A 12,647-nucleotide genomic window follows, 5' to 3' on the forward strand; every position below is an offset into this window, starting at 1 on the left:
CGTTGGCGGGCTGCTATGGATGAGGAGATGCGTGCTTTACTCAGTAGAGGTACGTGGGATCTAGTGTCTGCCCCTCTATCAGCAATTATTGTAGCTTGTCGCTGGGTGTTCACGCTAAAGTTTCTTGCTGATGGTACTATTGATCGGTACAAAGCTCGTCTTGTGGCCAAAGGGTTTACCCAAACCTATGGTGTGGATTACTTTGAGACGTTCTCTCCCACTGCTCGTCTGAATTCGATTCGAATCTTATTTTCCCTTGTTGTCAATCTTTCTTGGCCAATGTATCAGTGAGATATGAAGAATGTCTTTCTATATGGTGATTTGACTCCGACTGTCTATATGGAGCAACCTCCAGAGTATGTTGCTCAGGGGGAGGATGCTACTAAGGTCTGTTGTCTAAAAAAAGGTAATTTATGGGCTTAAGCAAAGTCTGAAAGCTTGGTTTGATAAATTCAGTAGTGTTCTTGGAAATATCGGATTCAAGCAGTGCAAGTCGGATCACTCTGTCTTTGTGCGCCATCAAAAATCTGGAATTGTCATTCTCATTGTATATGTTGATGATATTCTTGTATCTGGCAGTGATGTACAGGGGATTGATGAGACAAAGAAGTACTTGTAGCAACAGTTTGTTAATAAGGATATGTGACGTCCTAAGTATTTCTTAGGGATTGAAATTGCTCACAGTAAGTCTGGAGTTTCTCTGTCTCAGCAAAAGTATGCTACAGATTTGCTTAGCGAAACTGGATTGCTTGGAACGAAGCCCGCTGATACTCCTATGGATGTTGATCTGAGTGTTTGGGATGACAGTGGAGACCTGTTCGAGGACAAAGCTAAGTATAGACGACTTGTTGGGAAACTTATCTACTTGACACTAACACGGCCTGACATTTCTTTTGCTATTAGCTTGGTCAATCGTTTCTTGGATAAGCCTAAGCAAGTTCATTGGGATGCTGCTATTCGGATTCTTCGATATATCAAGAAATCTTCGGGGAAAGGATTGTTGTTCAAGAAGAATGGTCATCTAAAGATTGAAGGATATTCTGATGCTGATTATGCTGGCTCTAAAACTGACAGGAAGTCTACTTCTGGATACTGCACCTATTTGGGAGGAAATTTGGTAACTTGGCGAAGTAAGAAACAACATACTGTTGCTAGATCTTCTGCCGAGGCCGAGTATATAGCTATGGCTCACACTGCTACTGAGATGATTGGAGTGAAGAATCTACTTGAGGAATTGGGGTTCACTTTCAATGAACCTTTACCTATGCATTGTGATAACCATGCAGCTATCTACATTGCTACCAATCCAGTGTTTCATGAGAGGACTAAACATATTGAGGTTGACTGTCATTTCATTCGTGAGTGTGTCTTGAGTAAGACTATTGCTACTCCTTTCACTTCTTCGTCCAACCAGATTGCTGATATTTTAACTAAATCGTTGGGCGGAAAATGATTTTCTGAACTTTGCACCAAGCTGGACATGATTGATATATATGCTCCAGCTTGAGGGGGAGTGTTGAAGAATATTTTGTATTTAGTTTTCCTTTTTTATGTTGTAGCCCTAGTTTTCCTTATATATGTTGTAGCCCTAGTTTTCCCCTATATATATGTGGGAAGTCTCTTGTATTTTACACACTGAACATAATGAACTATTCTTCCACTCCTATGTCTCCATATTTTACCATTCTACAGAGCTTATCAACAAACAAAGGGAATTAAGATCAATGGCATTGCTTAAGTATAAAACATGATCACCTTTCAGTAACTTAACAGGATCCAAATGCAAAGAAGTCATACACATTTACTTGCAGGTGCAACTTGATGGCTAAACAAATAAGCAGCCCAGCAGAGACACCCTCGTTCTTCTTGAGGATGGCCTTGTCGTCGTCCTTTTCCAATCCTGCCAGTGTCAGATAATTATCATATTAAATATGTAAATCTCTGCAGGTTACAAAAGACAAACAAAACAAATCATAAGAAAGAGAGTATTCTATCAGTTATTTAAACTTTCAAAATTGCAGGCAGAAAGAGCAACATGGAGTCACAAAAGGACATGGCAAAATGATACCAACTATGAGATTAAAACTTCTATAACCAGCTCGACCTACAGCTTATTATGTTCATCAGTCAAAAACCAGATATTCCATTCAAAGACCAAATAAGCAAGTTATGACTTTAGTAATATTAATTCCTGTTTATATTCTGTTACAAAAGTTTCCACAGTCCCTACTTCAAACTAAAGTGATTTTACAATGGTAAATAATGTGCCCCTGGTTAAAAATGACATCCAAGGGCCTGTTTGATAGGCTTGCTGGGATATGCCTAGTTAAGTTAAACCTAGATAAAGTATGAGTAATATTGTATTTCATTGTTTGGTAGATAAGGTGCATAATGTAGGTTAAATAAATTACTTGTTTGGTACACAAGTTTTAAACCAAGATTAAAATATCATTTACATAAATAGCCTTCCTACAAAATTAAAAGGACAAATATATCCCTCAAGTAAAACAACGTTCACAATTCAGAAAAACACGTTAGACAAAATGCCAAAAATGCTGCTGCTCCTAATCCTGCCAAAGAGTCGACAATCACCCCTGCCGAAGGCTTCTGATGTAACAGATGGTGCTCCGCAAACGAGGGAAGATAAGGTGCATCAGATGGTGCTTCAGCCAACAATTTCCCGCCTTCATAGAGCTTTCGGGCCTAGAAAGCAACCATTACACATCAGCAAAAGGAGGCCTAAGATTACCAAACAAAGACACAAAATAGATCAAACAAGTAGAAATTGAACCACAAGGTTTTTGCATATCAATATCCCAAAGTTGAGTCAACTTTGGTAACAAGACCAGTAGACCACTGTCAAAAGCTAACTATTGCAGCAACCATCAACATATGGAGGCAATGGGAGAGTTGGGGGTGAAGGGTGTAAATACAGGGTATAACAGTTCCACATAAATAAATTAGACAGGAATCAATGATCTAAATATATTGACCAAAAAGGATGAACATAACCACTTGCCATTGTAGAGTCATGTATATGATTATACCCCAGGATATCAAAGTAATAAGAAAAATGATACCCACCCATTCCATTAGCAATTTCTAGCCACCTCCATAATTAGTATTTCCACTGCTTCTTCTGCTTACAACTTCAAGCACCAGTCCACCTAAGACATACTTTGGCGCCAGGTAACCGCTGTTAGGAACAAACCCCATAGAATTTAGAAAATATTGCTGAAAAATATAGTCAACTTTAAGATTGATGAAGGTATTCCGACTATTAGCATTTGCTTGAAAAGAATCTAATCTACCAAAGGTTGAAATATGGAACTTTTGAAAATGCAAGCAGAATCAGAAAAATAAAATTATACATGTGCTGTTCCTGCAATTCTTGTGCTGATATGAGTAATATTATGAGGAAAAAGCTTAGCTAATCCAAAGTCTTCAATCTTTTGTTGGAAGTTCTCGTCCAGAAAAATGTTACTAGCTTTGATGTTATGCACAATGTGAGGCACAAGTTCTTCATGAAGATATGCAAGCCCTCTTGCAGTCCGCATGCAAATGGCAGACCTTTTCTCCCGGTCCAATTTTATGGACTTCTGAAAACCTGTAGATACATCATGAACATGCTGAGCGTCAAATGGGCAGCACAAAATCTATAACTTGCTTCAATCTATAACTTGCTTCAAGAGACTAATTCAAAACGGCTAGTCCTTTTCACTTCAGATATCACTAAGACCACAGAGAGAACACTATAATTATTGTCACCATGGAAGCATCATAACCAATATCTCTCTTGGCAGCTCAGTTCAAAAATAAATTCAGAAAAGAAAATAACGGTGTGCTTGTGTTGGCCAAGCGGTAAGGGATTAATGCCTAAGGCCAAAGGTCTTGGGTTCGAGTCCCTGTGGTGCGGCCTTTTAATTTCTTTATTTAATATATTGTAAATTTATCAAAAAAAAAAAAAAACCAAATAGAAGAATGTTAAGAATTCAAAAGGACTTGTCCTTTTCACTTCAGCTATCACCAAGACCAACTTCATTCCCAATGGTGCGGCCTTTTAATTTCTTTATTTAATATATTGTAAATTTATCAAAAACCAAAAAAAAAATAACGAAATAGAAGAATGTTAAGAATTCAAAAGGACTTGTCCTTTTCACTTCAGCTATCACCAAGACCAACTTCATTCACAATATACCAAGTGGACTTCAAATCAGCTAATGAAAAAAAATCTGAACAATAATCAAACATCACAGAAAATCTAGGATGGGATGCCCATCTTGAATTCAATCCTCTCAGGCCCATGGACAAAGTATTCAGAAAGAAAGAGAATCATGATTACATAACATTCGGAGAGAATAAACAACAAAAATTGCTTGAAAAATCCCTAACTTGGTGCAATATGGAAGCATGAATCGCTGCGTTGAGATTGCGATGCCTACAGAACAATCAATCAACACAGAGGTGTTCTTGGCGTTGTCGCTAGATATTGCTTCTTTTTTAGGGTAAATTTGGTATCCATCAAAATAATAGGGATTACTGTTCAACAAAGAAAACGTATCTGAGGGTGGACGGAGGATACGTTTCCTGAAGGTGAACAGTATTTTTCTGCCGGGCCGAGCTCAACACACGGGCCTTCCAATTTTATAATCTAGGCTACCAAACAGTGCAATAAGGTCTATCTGGGCCTTATAAGCCATACCAAACAGGCCCTAAGGGGTTAGTTCACTAGTATCCTGATACAGTTTATTATTAGATGTAGCATCTTTTATTTCTTTAGGTCTTTAAATAGTTATTTGTCAGCTAGGATTTATTCATTCAAATATTACGTTAGTTTTGGGACAGCTTCTACTGTAGGAGTCATTTGAGGATTGGTCTCGTTTGAGGATGGTTTCTTTCTGTTTTCATAGTTCATTATTTATCGCAATTGATTTCTTGTTTTCTCAATCCCTTCATTCTATCATATCCTCTTAACTGGAAAGGTCAAATACAAAAAAAGAAGTAACGCGAGGAGGAGTTAAATATAAAGCTACAAAGGCATGGAACATACTTGAAATTCCAATAATCTTCGTGATTCCTTTTATGATGAATAGCTTCATGTGTGCCAATTATAATACAAGTTTCCCCTAAGAATTCAATGGATCACCAAACTCCAACGTGACAGTACCCTCAGCAACTCTGCAGAACCATTGAAGCTTCACCTTGATTCTGTAACTAACTCAGTCAGCTAATCACCATTGCATGTTCATGTGCACGACAGTATGCCAGCGATACATTCTAATCCTCTTCGCACTCCGTTACTGAATGGCCATCATCACTGAAAAGGTCCTCTGGAGGATCATAAACAATCATGTCAGGGAAGAGGTCCGCAAAGTCATCCTTCACCTTCTCCCTCAATTCAGGGTACGAGATTAGCCCTTTTAATATGACTCGATAAGGCAACGACAGTGGGCGGTCAGGTGAACTTCTCATTTCATTGTATATCCACATTGCTTCATCTGGCAATCCATTGTCCAAAAAGGCTCTGACAAGATCTCCAAAGGTATGCTGATCAAAATGAACTTCCTCCCCCTTCAAATCATTCCAAACCATCCTAGCTTCATCAACCTTTTTGTTTCTGGCAAGCATCATTAGCATATCGCGATAGAAAAACATATCAGGCCGATACCATATTTCCTTCCGCACCACATCATACAGCTGTCATAGAAAACAAAGTGATCAGTAATGTTACTCTAGGCACTGATTGCATAGTACATCATCTAAAGGGGGTTTTCTTTCTTTCTTAATGAAAGGAAATCATATAAACAAATGACGAATTTGACAACCCCAGATATTGGAATAAAATTCAGAAAACCCACATAAAGATCTCAAAGAATGTCATCACAAATCTTGGTCACCCATAATCCCATGACCCATCAAAATCATTTATTTCCAGAGCAACAAAGCTACCTTTCTTGGCAAAGAAAACTAAAATGAATTTATCCATCATTGCTCACATAACATAGATTGCCAAGGTGAAATTAATAAGAACCAGGTTACCAAATCCATATAAGTATAACATCTAATTTCATTGTTGCAGTCTTCCAGATACATGTAAGCCAATATTCTAATTTTCTGCAGCATAGACTCATAATATTAATTCCACCACAATGCCACAATCGTTCAAGAGACATCATGAAACAGAGTCTTTTGGACTCTCATTTGACCACATCTCTCACTAGACCACAAGTAACAGCACGAACATTTGGTTGTCATTTGTGACAAAGTTAGACTAGTTGATATATAGATATGATCCTTTTTCTTGCACAGTTGCACCAGAAACACATTTGATATTTTTCCCATAATACTGGCCTTGCAAACTTAGTTCCAATTCTCTGGTGTATCATTGTTTTGGGTTCATGTTGTTTCAGTGCTTGGGAGCTTCTCCAGAACTATCTACTGATTACTGAAGTTGCTTCTGGTGTATTTGCCAATACTAGATTGTAGGCAAAGATGATTCAAATATTGAGACTCCCATGCACAATAAATATTATGGGAACAAAGCTAGATGTTGAATTGGACACTAGATCCAATAGAGACTCTAGGACTTTCAGTAAAAAGAACAAGTAGACTGGTTAAACATGCATGGGAATACGACAGATGCCTCTACTGAAAAACCTGCAAAGAAGTCTCAGCAATGTGTAGGAGAAATGTTGTCATCTATGAATCAAAAACTACATCAATCTTTTCCTGGACCAGAACTATCAGGTGAGAAGGCCGTTCTGAAAATTACCAATACCAACATTGGTAGTGCAAAGAAGTCAATGTTTTAGGGAAAGAAAATTGTGAGTTTTTTTTTCTCTTTCCCATGGTTGCTGATGGTGGGTGAGGAGAACCATAATGTCTATACCATCAAGCATCAGAGAGGATCAAGCTAAGTTATTGGGAGCTGGAAAGTGGAGTTAAACATAGTGATAGTAGAAATTTTATAAAACTAGTTCTATTAAACAACTAAATGTGCATGAATTGAAATGATACTTATAGCATATGCTGACCTATCAAATTCCCATCTCATCACCTCCTGAATTTTGGTTAAACGATGTCGATCCTATCTGATGTTCGTTCTTTAATCATAAGCTATATGAGCCACGCATTTGGTATCTTTTATGTTAGTTGGTTCTTGCTAGTATGCTGATATGATTATCAATATTAGCACCCACCCTCAGACATACACAAGTTAGCTTATTACTTTATTTGGAGTCATCTCTAACTGTTATCCTTCCGGACCTTCCCTCACCATTGAAGGAAGCAGGCACCATTGGTTGATTAGTATGTGTTTCTTGTCCGTTATCTCTGAAGATTATTGGGGGTTTCCTTTCATAAATCAATATATGCTTCTCCTTGGATATGCAGATTTCACCTTTTACAGCAGTCAATAAAATTATTAATTTAGAAATCTTGGAGAGTGCATCCTGTTGATGAACGGGGATGAGGCTGTTTCTAGCAAATAAATAGAGTACCTTAATACTCCATTTCTACAACAGTTAAAGTTTTGTACATGAACTTCACATACTATTTACTAATCTAATAATTCAGCAGTAGATAATCCACTTTCTAGTAGGAAGGGGTTAGGTTGTTGCTTAATGTGATTTTACTTTTTGACGTTATTGAGTTATTCATCTGAATCTTTTGAGCATTAGATCTTATTTTTTTGGAATAATAAGTTTAATATTTCTGTTCTTAAAGGCAAGACAAACTCAATCTATAGATTCTTCTGGAGAGGAAGAGTACAATCATTTTCAATCATATATACCTGTACTTTGTGTAATCTGAAAATTTGCTATCTTCTTTAAGACCTTTCAAACTTAGCACTACATATTTTCAAGAACCTCAGAGATTTGCCTCAAACTTTTTCCATTTTTTTTTCTTTTTTTTAAAAGGTTGCTCTCTAGTGCAAGGTTTTTTGGCCACTGAAAATTGCTTGAGAGGCTTATCACTACTAGACCACAAGTAACAGTATGAACAGTCGGTTATCATTATCACATTATGCAGCACTTATCAGTTATCACAATGTACCTCCTTTACAAGATGTTGCTCCCTATAATATAATGTCACAGAGAACTAATAACACATACGTGATCCCAATGCGAATAATAAAAATGCACCAGATAAACCACACAGAAAACAGATAATGTATCCATCAAACGTAAATCATTAAACCAAGAATCTAATTAGGAGCGTTTACTTTTCATAATCGATAAGATACACATGACTGGGAACTGGGAATTTTAATCCCCATTACTAGGAGTTCTCCAATCTCACCCTTTCAATGAATGTGAATCAAGCAAAATTAGCTCAAAGGATAAAAATTTTGAAGGGCCTTGGATATCTCAAAGTTCCAATCCATCTTAGTAAACAATGGATTAGCCAATAGTATTTTTATCTATTTAGACCAATCCTCAAAAGTAAACCCCCTACTAGGATATCTCCAATATCACCATTGAATATGGGATATGAATCAAACAAAACTAGCTCCAATGATAGAAATTATCAAGGGCATTGGATATCCCAAAATTCCAATCCATCTTAGTAAACAATGGGATTAGCTTATACTACTATTTTTATCTATTCAATAAAGTGAAATGATAAAATAAAGCAGTCGTAAAACCAATCACCCAAGAGGAACTTTCAATTAGTTAACTCAAATCGACGAAGAAAGAGAGAAAAAACTTTTTGAAACCTTCATCGAGAGGGAAACGAGGTTTTGGCGCTGAAACTCGGCAAGCACCGCAACGAGGTCGGACTTGAGGAGGCGGGAAACATGAGCCTTCATGAAGCGGTCGAACCGCCCCGGGTGGCACTGGAGGCGCTTGAGCTCCTTCGCCACCATCAATCCCTCCTTCCCCATCTCCTTCCTCCGCCGCCATATCGACAGGCTCGGGCTGGATGCCGCCCCGCTCGCTGCGTACCTTACATGCAGCTGGTGCCGTAGTAGATTCCGCCCTAGACGCCACATTCTCTCGGGCTCCTACTATTTCCGCCGAAAATTTTCGAATTCTGCTTCTGTTTTTTTTATATCTAAAACTAAAAAGGGTGAATGAAATTCTGGATTTTGTTTAACACTAATTCGGGGAGGAGAGCGGCGCTGGGGAAATTTGGGGGCAGGGGGGCGTTGATATTTCTTGGAGAAGGGGGGAGCCGCTGTGGCGGCGGCGCTGGGGAGACTGGAGGGAGGGGGCTTCTGCGGGTGGGGCGGCGGTTTTCAGATAGAGTATGAGGGTTTCCGATCTTTGCGGAGTAGGACGGCGGAGGAGTCAGGAAAAGTAGTGGAGGCGGCGGCGGTGGCGCAGGGAGGAAGGCGGAACATCGGATGAGAAGGGTTCTCTGATTTGGAAGTACACTGGGATTCTGGGAAATAAGGGTGTGTAATCCAATCGAGCGAATAATAATATACTAGTGTACCTCCCTCGCGACCGGCGATTTTAGACTCGTGTGAAATGTGCATATAATATAGAGTAGATTTTTAAAATGGCCACTTTCATATTGTAAAATTAAAAATTGTCCACTAAAATAAAAATATTAAAAAATGACCACTGTTACCAAAATACCCTTCCACATTAAAAATTAAAAAAATGGTCACTTTACATCACCCCTTTAAAAAATCCTGCAATTCACAACCAGTGTGAATTGAGAATTCACAACCAGTCAAATTCACAATCAGAATTTTTTGTTTGTGAATTCACAACTAGTCGAATTCACAGCCAAAATTTAATTCACAACCAGTCGAATTCACAACCAAAAATTAATTCACAACTAGAATTTTTTGGTTGTGAATTCACAACAAACGAATTCACAACCAAAATTTAATTCACAACCAGATTTATGTTGGTTGTGAATTTACAATCAGTCGAATTCACAACCTGAATTTAATTCACAACTAGAATTTATTTTGGTTGTTAATTCAAGTAGTTGTGAATTTGAGTTTTTAAAGTTTGAATTCACAATTAAAACTACGGCTGTCTAATTGGGTATCGGGTTTTGGGTATCCAATTAACCGAACCGAAATTCTCGGGTTTGGGTATCCAATAACCAAAATTTTCGGGTATTGGGTCGGTTTCGGTTATTGATTTTACAAAATTTTCGGTTATCGGTTAACCCGATAACCGATTCGGGTTAACCGAATAACCGAAATTTTTTAATTAATTATTTAATATATATATATATTATATATAATATTTTAATTATTAATTAGTAGAAAAATAGAAATTAAGAAAGAACCCTAGTTCCAGCAGCGCCTCCCTCCTCCCGTCAGTCTGCCCCTCTTCCTCTTCCCAAATCCCGTCGCCCTCCCCTCTCCGTCCGACCGTCCAACGCCGTCCGCCGCCTCCGTGAGACGCCGCCCTGCCCTTCGCCACGCTGCATCAGTCGACGCCGCTTCGCCACGCTGCATCAGTCAACGCCGCCCTGCCCTTCGATTCTGAATCAGTCCAGGACTCCAGGCTGCTCCGCGACGCAGCTCCGCCACGCTGCCGGCCACTTCGTTGTTCGTTCGCCGCCCCGGTAAGTCCACGCCGCTTTCCCACGCTTCCTGTAATGCTTCCTGTTCAGATTAATGCTTCCACGCTTCCTGTAGTCTGTAGATATGTTATAGCCTTTTCGATTATTGCCACGCTTCCACGCTTCTTGTACTGCAAATCTTGTGATTCTTTTGAACATTTTTCAGATGGAGATAAATTGCTGAATTGCTTATCAGAACTGCTTTTGACTAAATTGATGAACACTTCAGATTAATGCTTCCCTTTGCTGAACACTTCAGATTAAATGGGTATTTCGGATACCCAAATAACCCAATTGGTTAACCGAAGCGGGTATTGGGTAACCGAACTCCTAAACTGGTTATTGAAATTTGACAATTTCGGGTTCGGGTAACCGAAATTTCGGGTACGGGTAACCGAACCCGAACCGATCGACACCCCTAATTAAAACTGTAATTTATTTTGATTGTGAATTTATAGATTTGGTTGTAAATTCAAGAATATTAAGTTGTGAATTCATCGAGCTAGTTGTGAATTCAAGAACATTAAGTTGTGAATTCTTAAATCTAGTTGTGAATTATTACGATTGTGAATTCACAACTGAACTGAAACACTAAATTCACAACTGAATTGAAATGAAACTAAACTGAACTGAAACATTAAATTCACAACTGAACTGAAACATTAAATTCACAACTAAACTGAAACCCTAAACCCTAAACCCTAAACCCTAAACCCTAAACCCTAAACCCTAAACCTAAACTCTAGTTGTGAATTGTTACGATTGTGAATTCACAATTGAACTGAAACACTAAATTCACAACTGAACTGAACTGAACTGAAACTAAACTGAACATAAACATTAAATTCACAACTAAACTGAAACCCTAAACCAAACCCTAGTTGTGAATTGTTACGACTGTGAATTCACAACTGAACTGAAACACTAAATTCACAACTGAACTGAAACTAAACTGAACATAAACATTAAATTCACAACTAAACTGAAACCCTAAACCTAAACCCAACCAAACCCTAGTTGTGAATTGTTACGACTGTGAATTCACAACTGAACTGAAACACTAAATTCACAACTGAACTGAAACTTAATTGAAACTGAACTGAATTGAACTGAAACATTAAATTCACAACTGAACTGAAACCCTAAACCCTAAACCTAAACCCTAGTTGTGAACTCACAACTGAACTGAAACTGAAACTGAACTGAACTAAACTGAACCCTAAACCCTAAAAACTAAACCCTAAACTCTAAAACCTAAACCCTAAACCCAATCTAAACCTTAAACCTAAACCCTAGTTGTGAATTGTTACGATTGTGAATTCACAACTGAACTGAACTGAAACACTAAACCCTAAACCTAAACCCTAGTTGTGAATTCACAACTGAACTGAAACTGAAACTGAAACTGAAACTGAAACTGAAACTGAAACTGAAACTGAACTAAACTGAAACTGAAACTGAACTGAACCCTAAACCCTAAAAACTAAACCCTAAACCCTAAAACCTAAACCCTAGTTGTGAATTGTTACGATTGTGAATTCACAACTGAACTGAACTGAAACACTAAACCCTAAACCCTAAACCTAAACCCTAGTTGTGAATTCACAACTGAACTGAAACTGAACTGAACCCTAAACCCTAAAAACTAAACCCTAAACTCTAAACCCTAAAACCTAAACCCTAAATCCTAAACCCAATCTAAACCCTAAACCCTAAACCCTAAACAGTCGAATTCACAACAAGAATTTTTTGGTTGTGTATTTACAACCAAAATTTAATACATAGCAAGAATTTTTTGGTTGGGAACTCACAACCAGTAAAATTCACAATCAGAATTTAATTCACAACTATAATTTATTTTGGTTGTGAATTCAAGTAGCTGTGAATTTGAGTTTTTAAAGTTTGAATTCACAATTAAAACTGTAATTTATTTTGATTGTGAATTTATAGATTTGGTTGTAAATTCAAGAATATTAAGTTGTGAATTCATCGAGCTAGTTGTGAATTCAAGAACATTAAGTTGTGAATTCATCGACCTGGTTGTGAATTCTTAAATCTAGTTGTGAATTCTTAAATCTAGTTGTGAATTCATAAATGTGGTCGTGAATTCA

The 12,647-nt window shown here is 37.9% G+C and overlaps 1 protein-coding gene across 2 annotated transcripts; it reads right to left on the reverse strand.

Annotated features, from left to right (window-relative positions):
• Positions 1-2,371: 2,371 nt before the first annotated feature.
• Positions 2,372-9,463, reverse strand: LOC131016481 (pentatricopeptide repeat-containing protein At1g62350). 2 transcript variants are annotated; one of them, XM_057945189.1, is made up of 5 exons: positions 8,720-9,463; positions 5,051-5,697; positions 3,372-3,607; positions 3,085-3,196; positions 2,372-2,703 (listed from the first exon to the last, which is right to left on the reverse strand). In XM_057945189.1, exons 1-2 carry the CDS (start codon positions 8,993-8,995, stop codon positions 5,278-5,280), a joined length of 696 nt encoding a protein of 231 aa, XP_057801172.1. In that variant the 5' UTR covers positions 8,996-9,463; the 3' UTR covers positions 2,372-2,703; positions 3,085-3,196; positions 3,372-3,607; positions 5,051-5,277. The 2 variants fall into 2 exon arrangements, with proteins under 2 accessions (XP_057801172.1, XP_057801176.1); XM_057945193.1 differs by having other exon boundaries at positions 4,393-5,697.
• Positions 9,464-12,647: the final 3,184 nt, after the last annotated feature.

Source organism: Salvia miltiorrhiza, chromosome 1 (assembly GCF_028751815.1).
Source record: "Salvia miltiorrhiza cultivar Shanhuang (shh) chromosome 1, IMPLAD_Smil_shh, whole genome shotgun sequence".
Lineage (NCBI taxonomy): Eukaryota > Viridiplantae > Streptophyta > Magnoliopsida > Lamiales > Lamiaceae > Salvia > Salvia miltiorrhiza.

Coding starts and splice junctions, on each gene's coding strand:
- LOC131016481 (XM_057945189.1), bottom strand. CDS start 8,995: ATGTGGCGTCTAGGGCGGAATCTACTACGGCACCAGCTGCATGTAAGG. Junction 5,698..8,719: donor TCGTTTCCCTCTCGATGAAG/GTTTCAAAAAGT, acceptor TTTCTATGACAG/CTGTATGATGTGGTGCGGAA.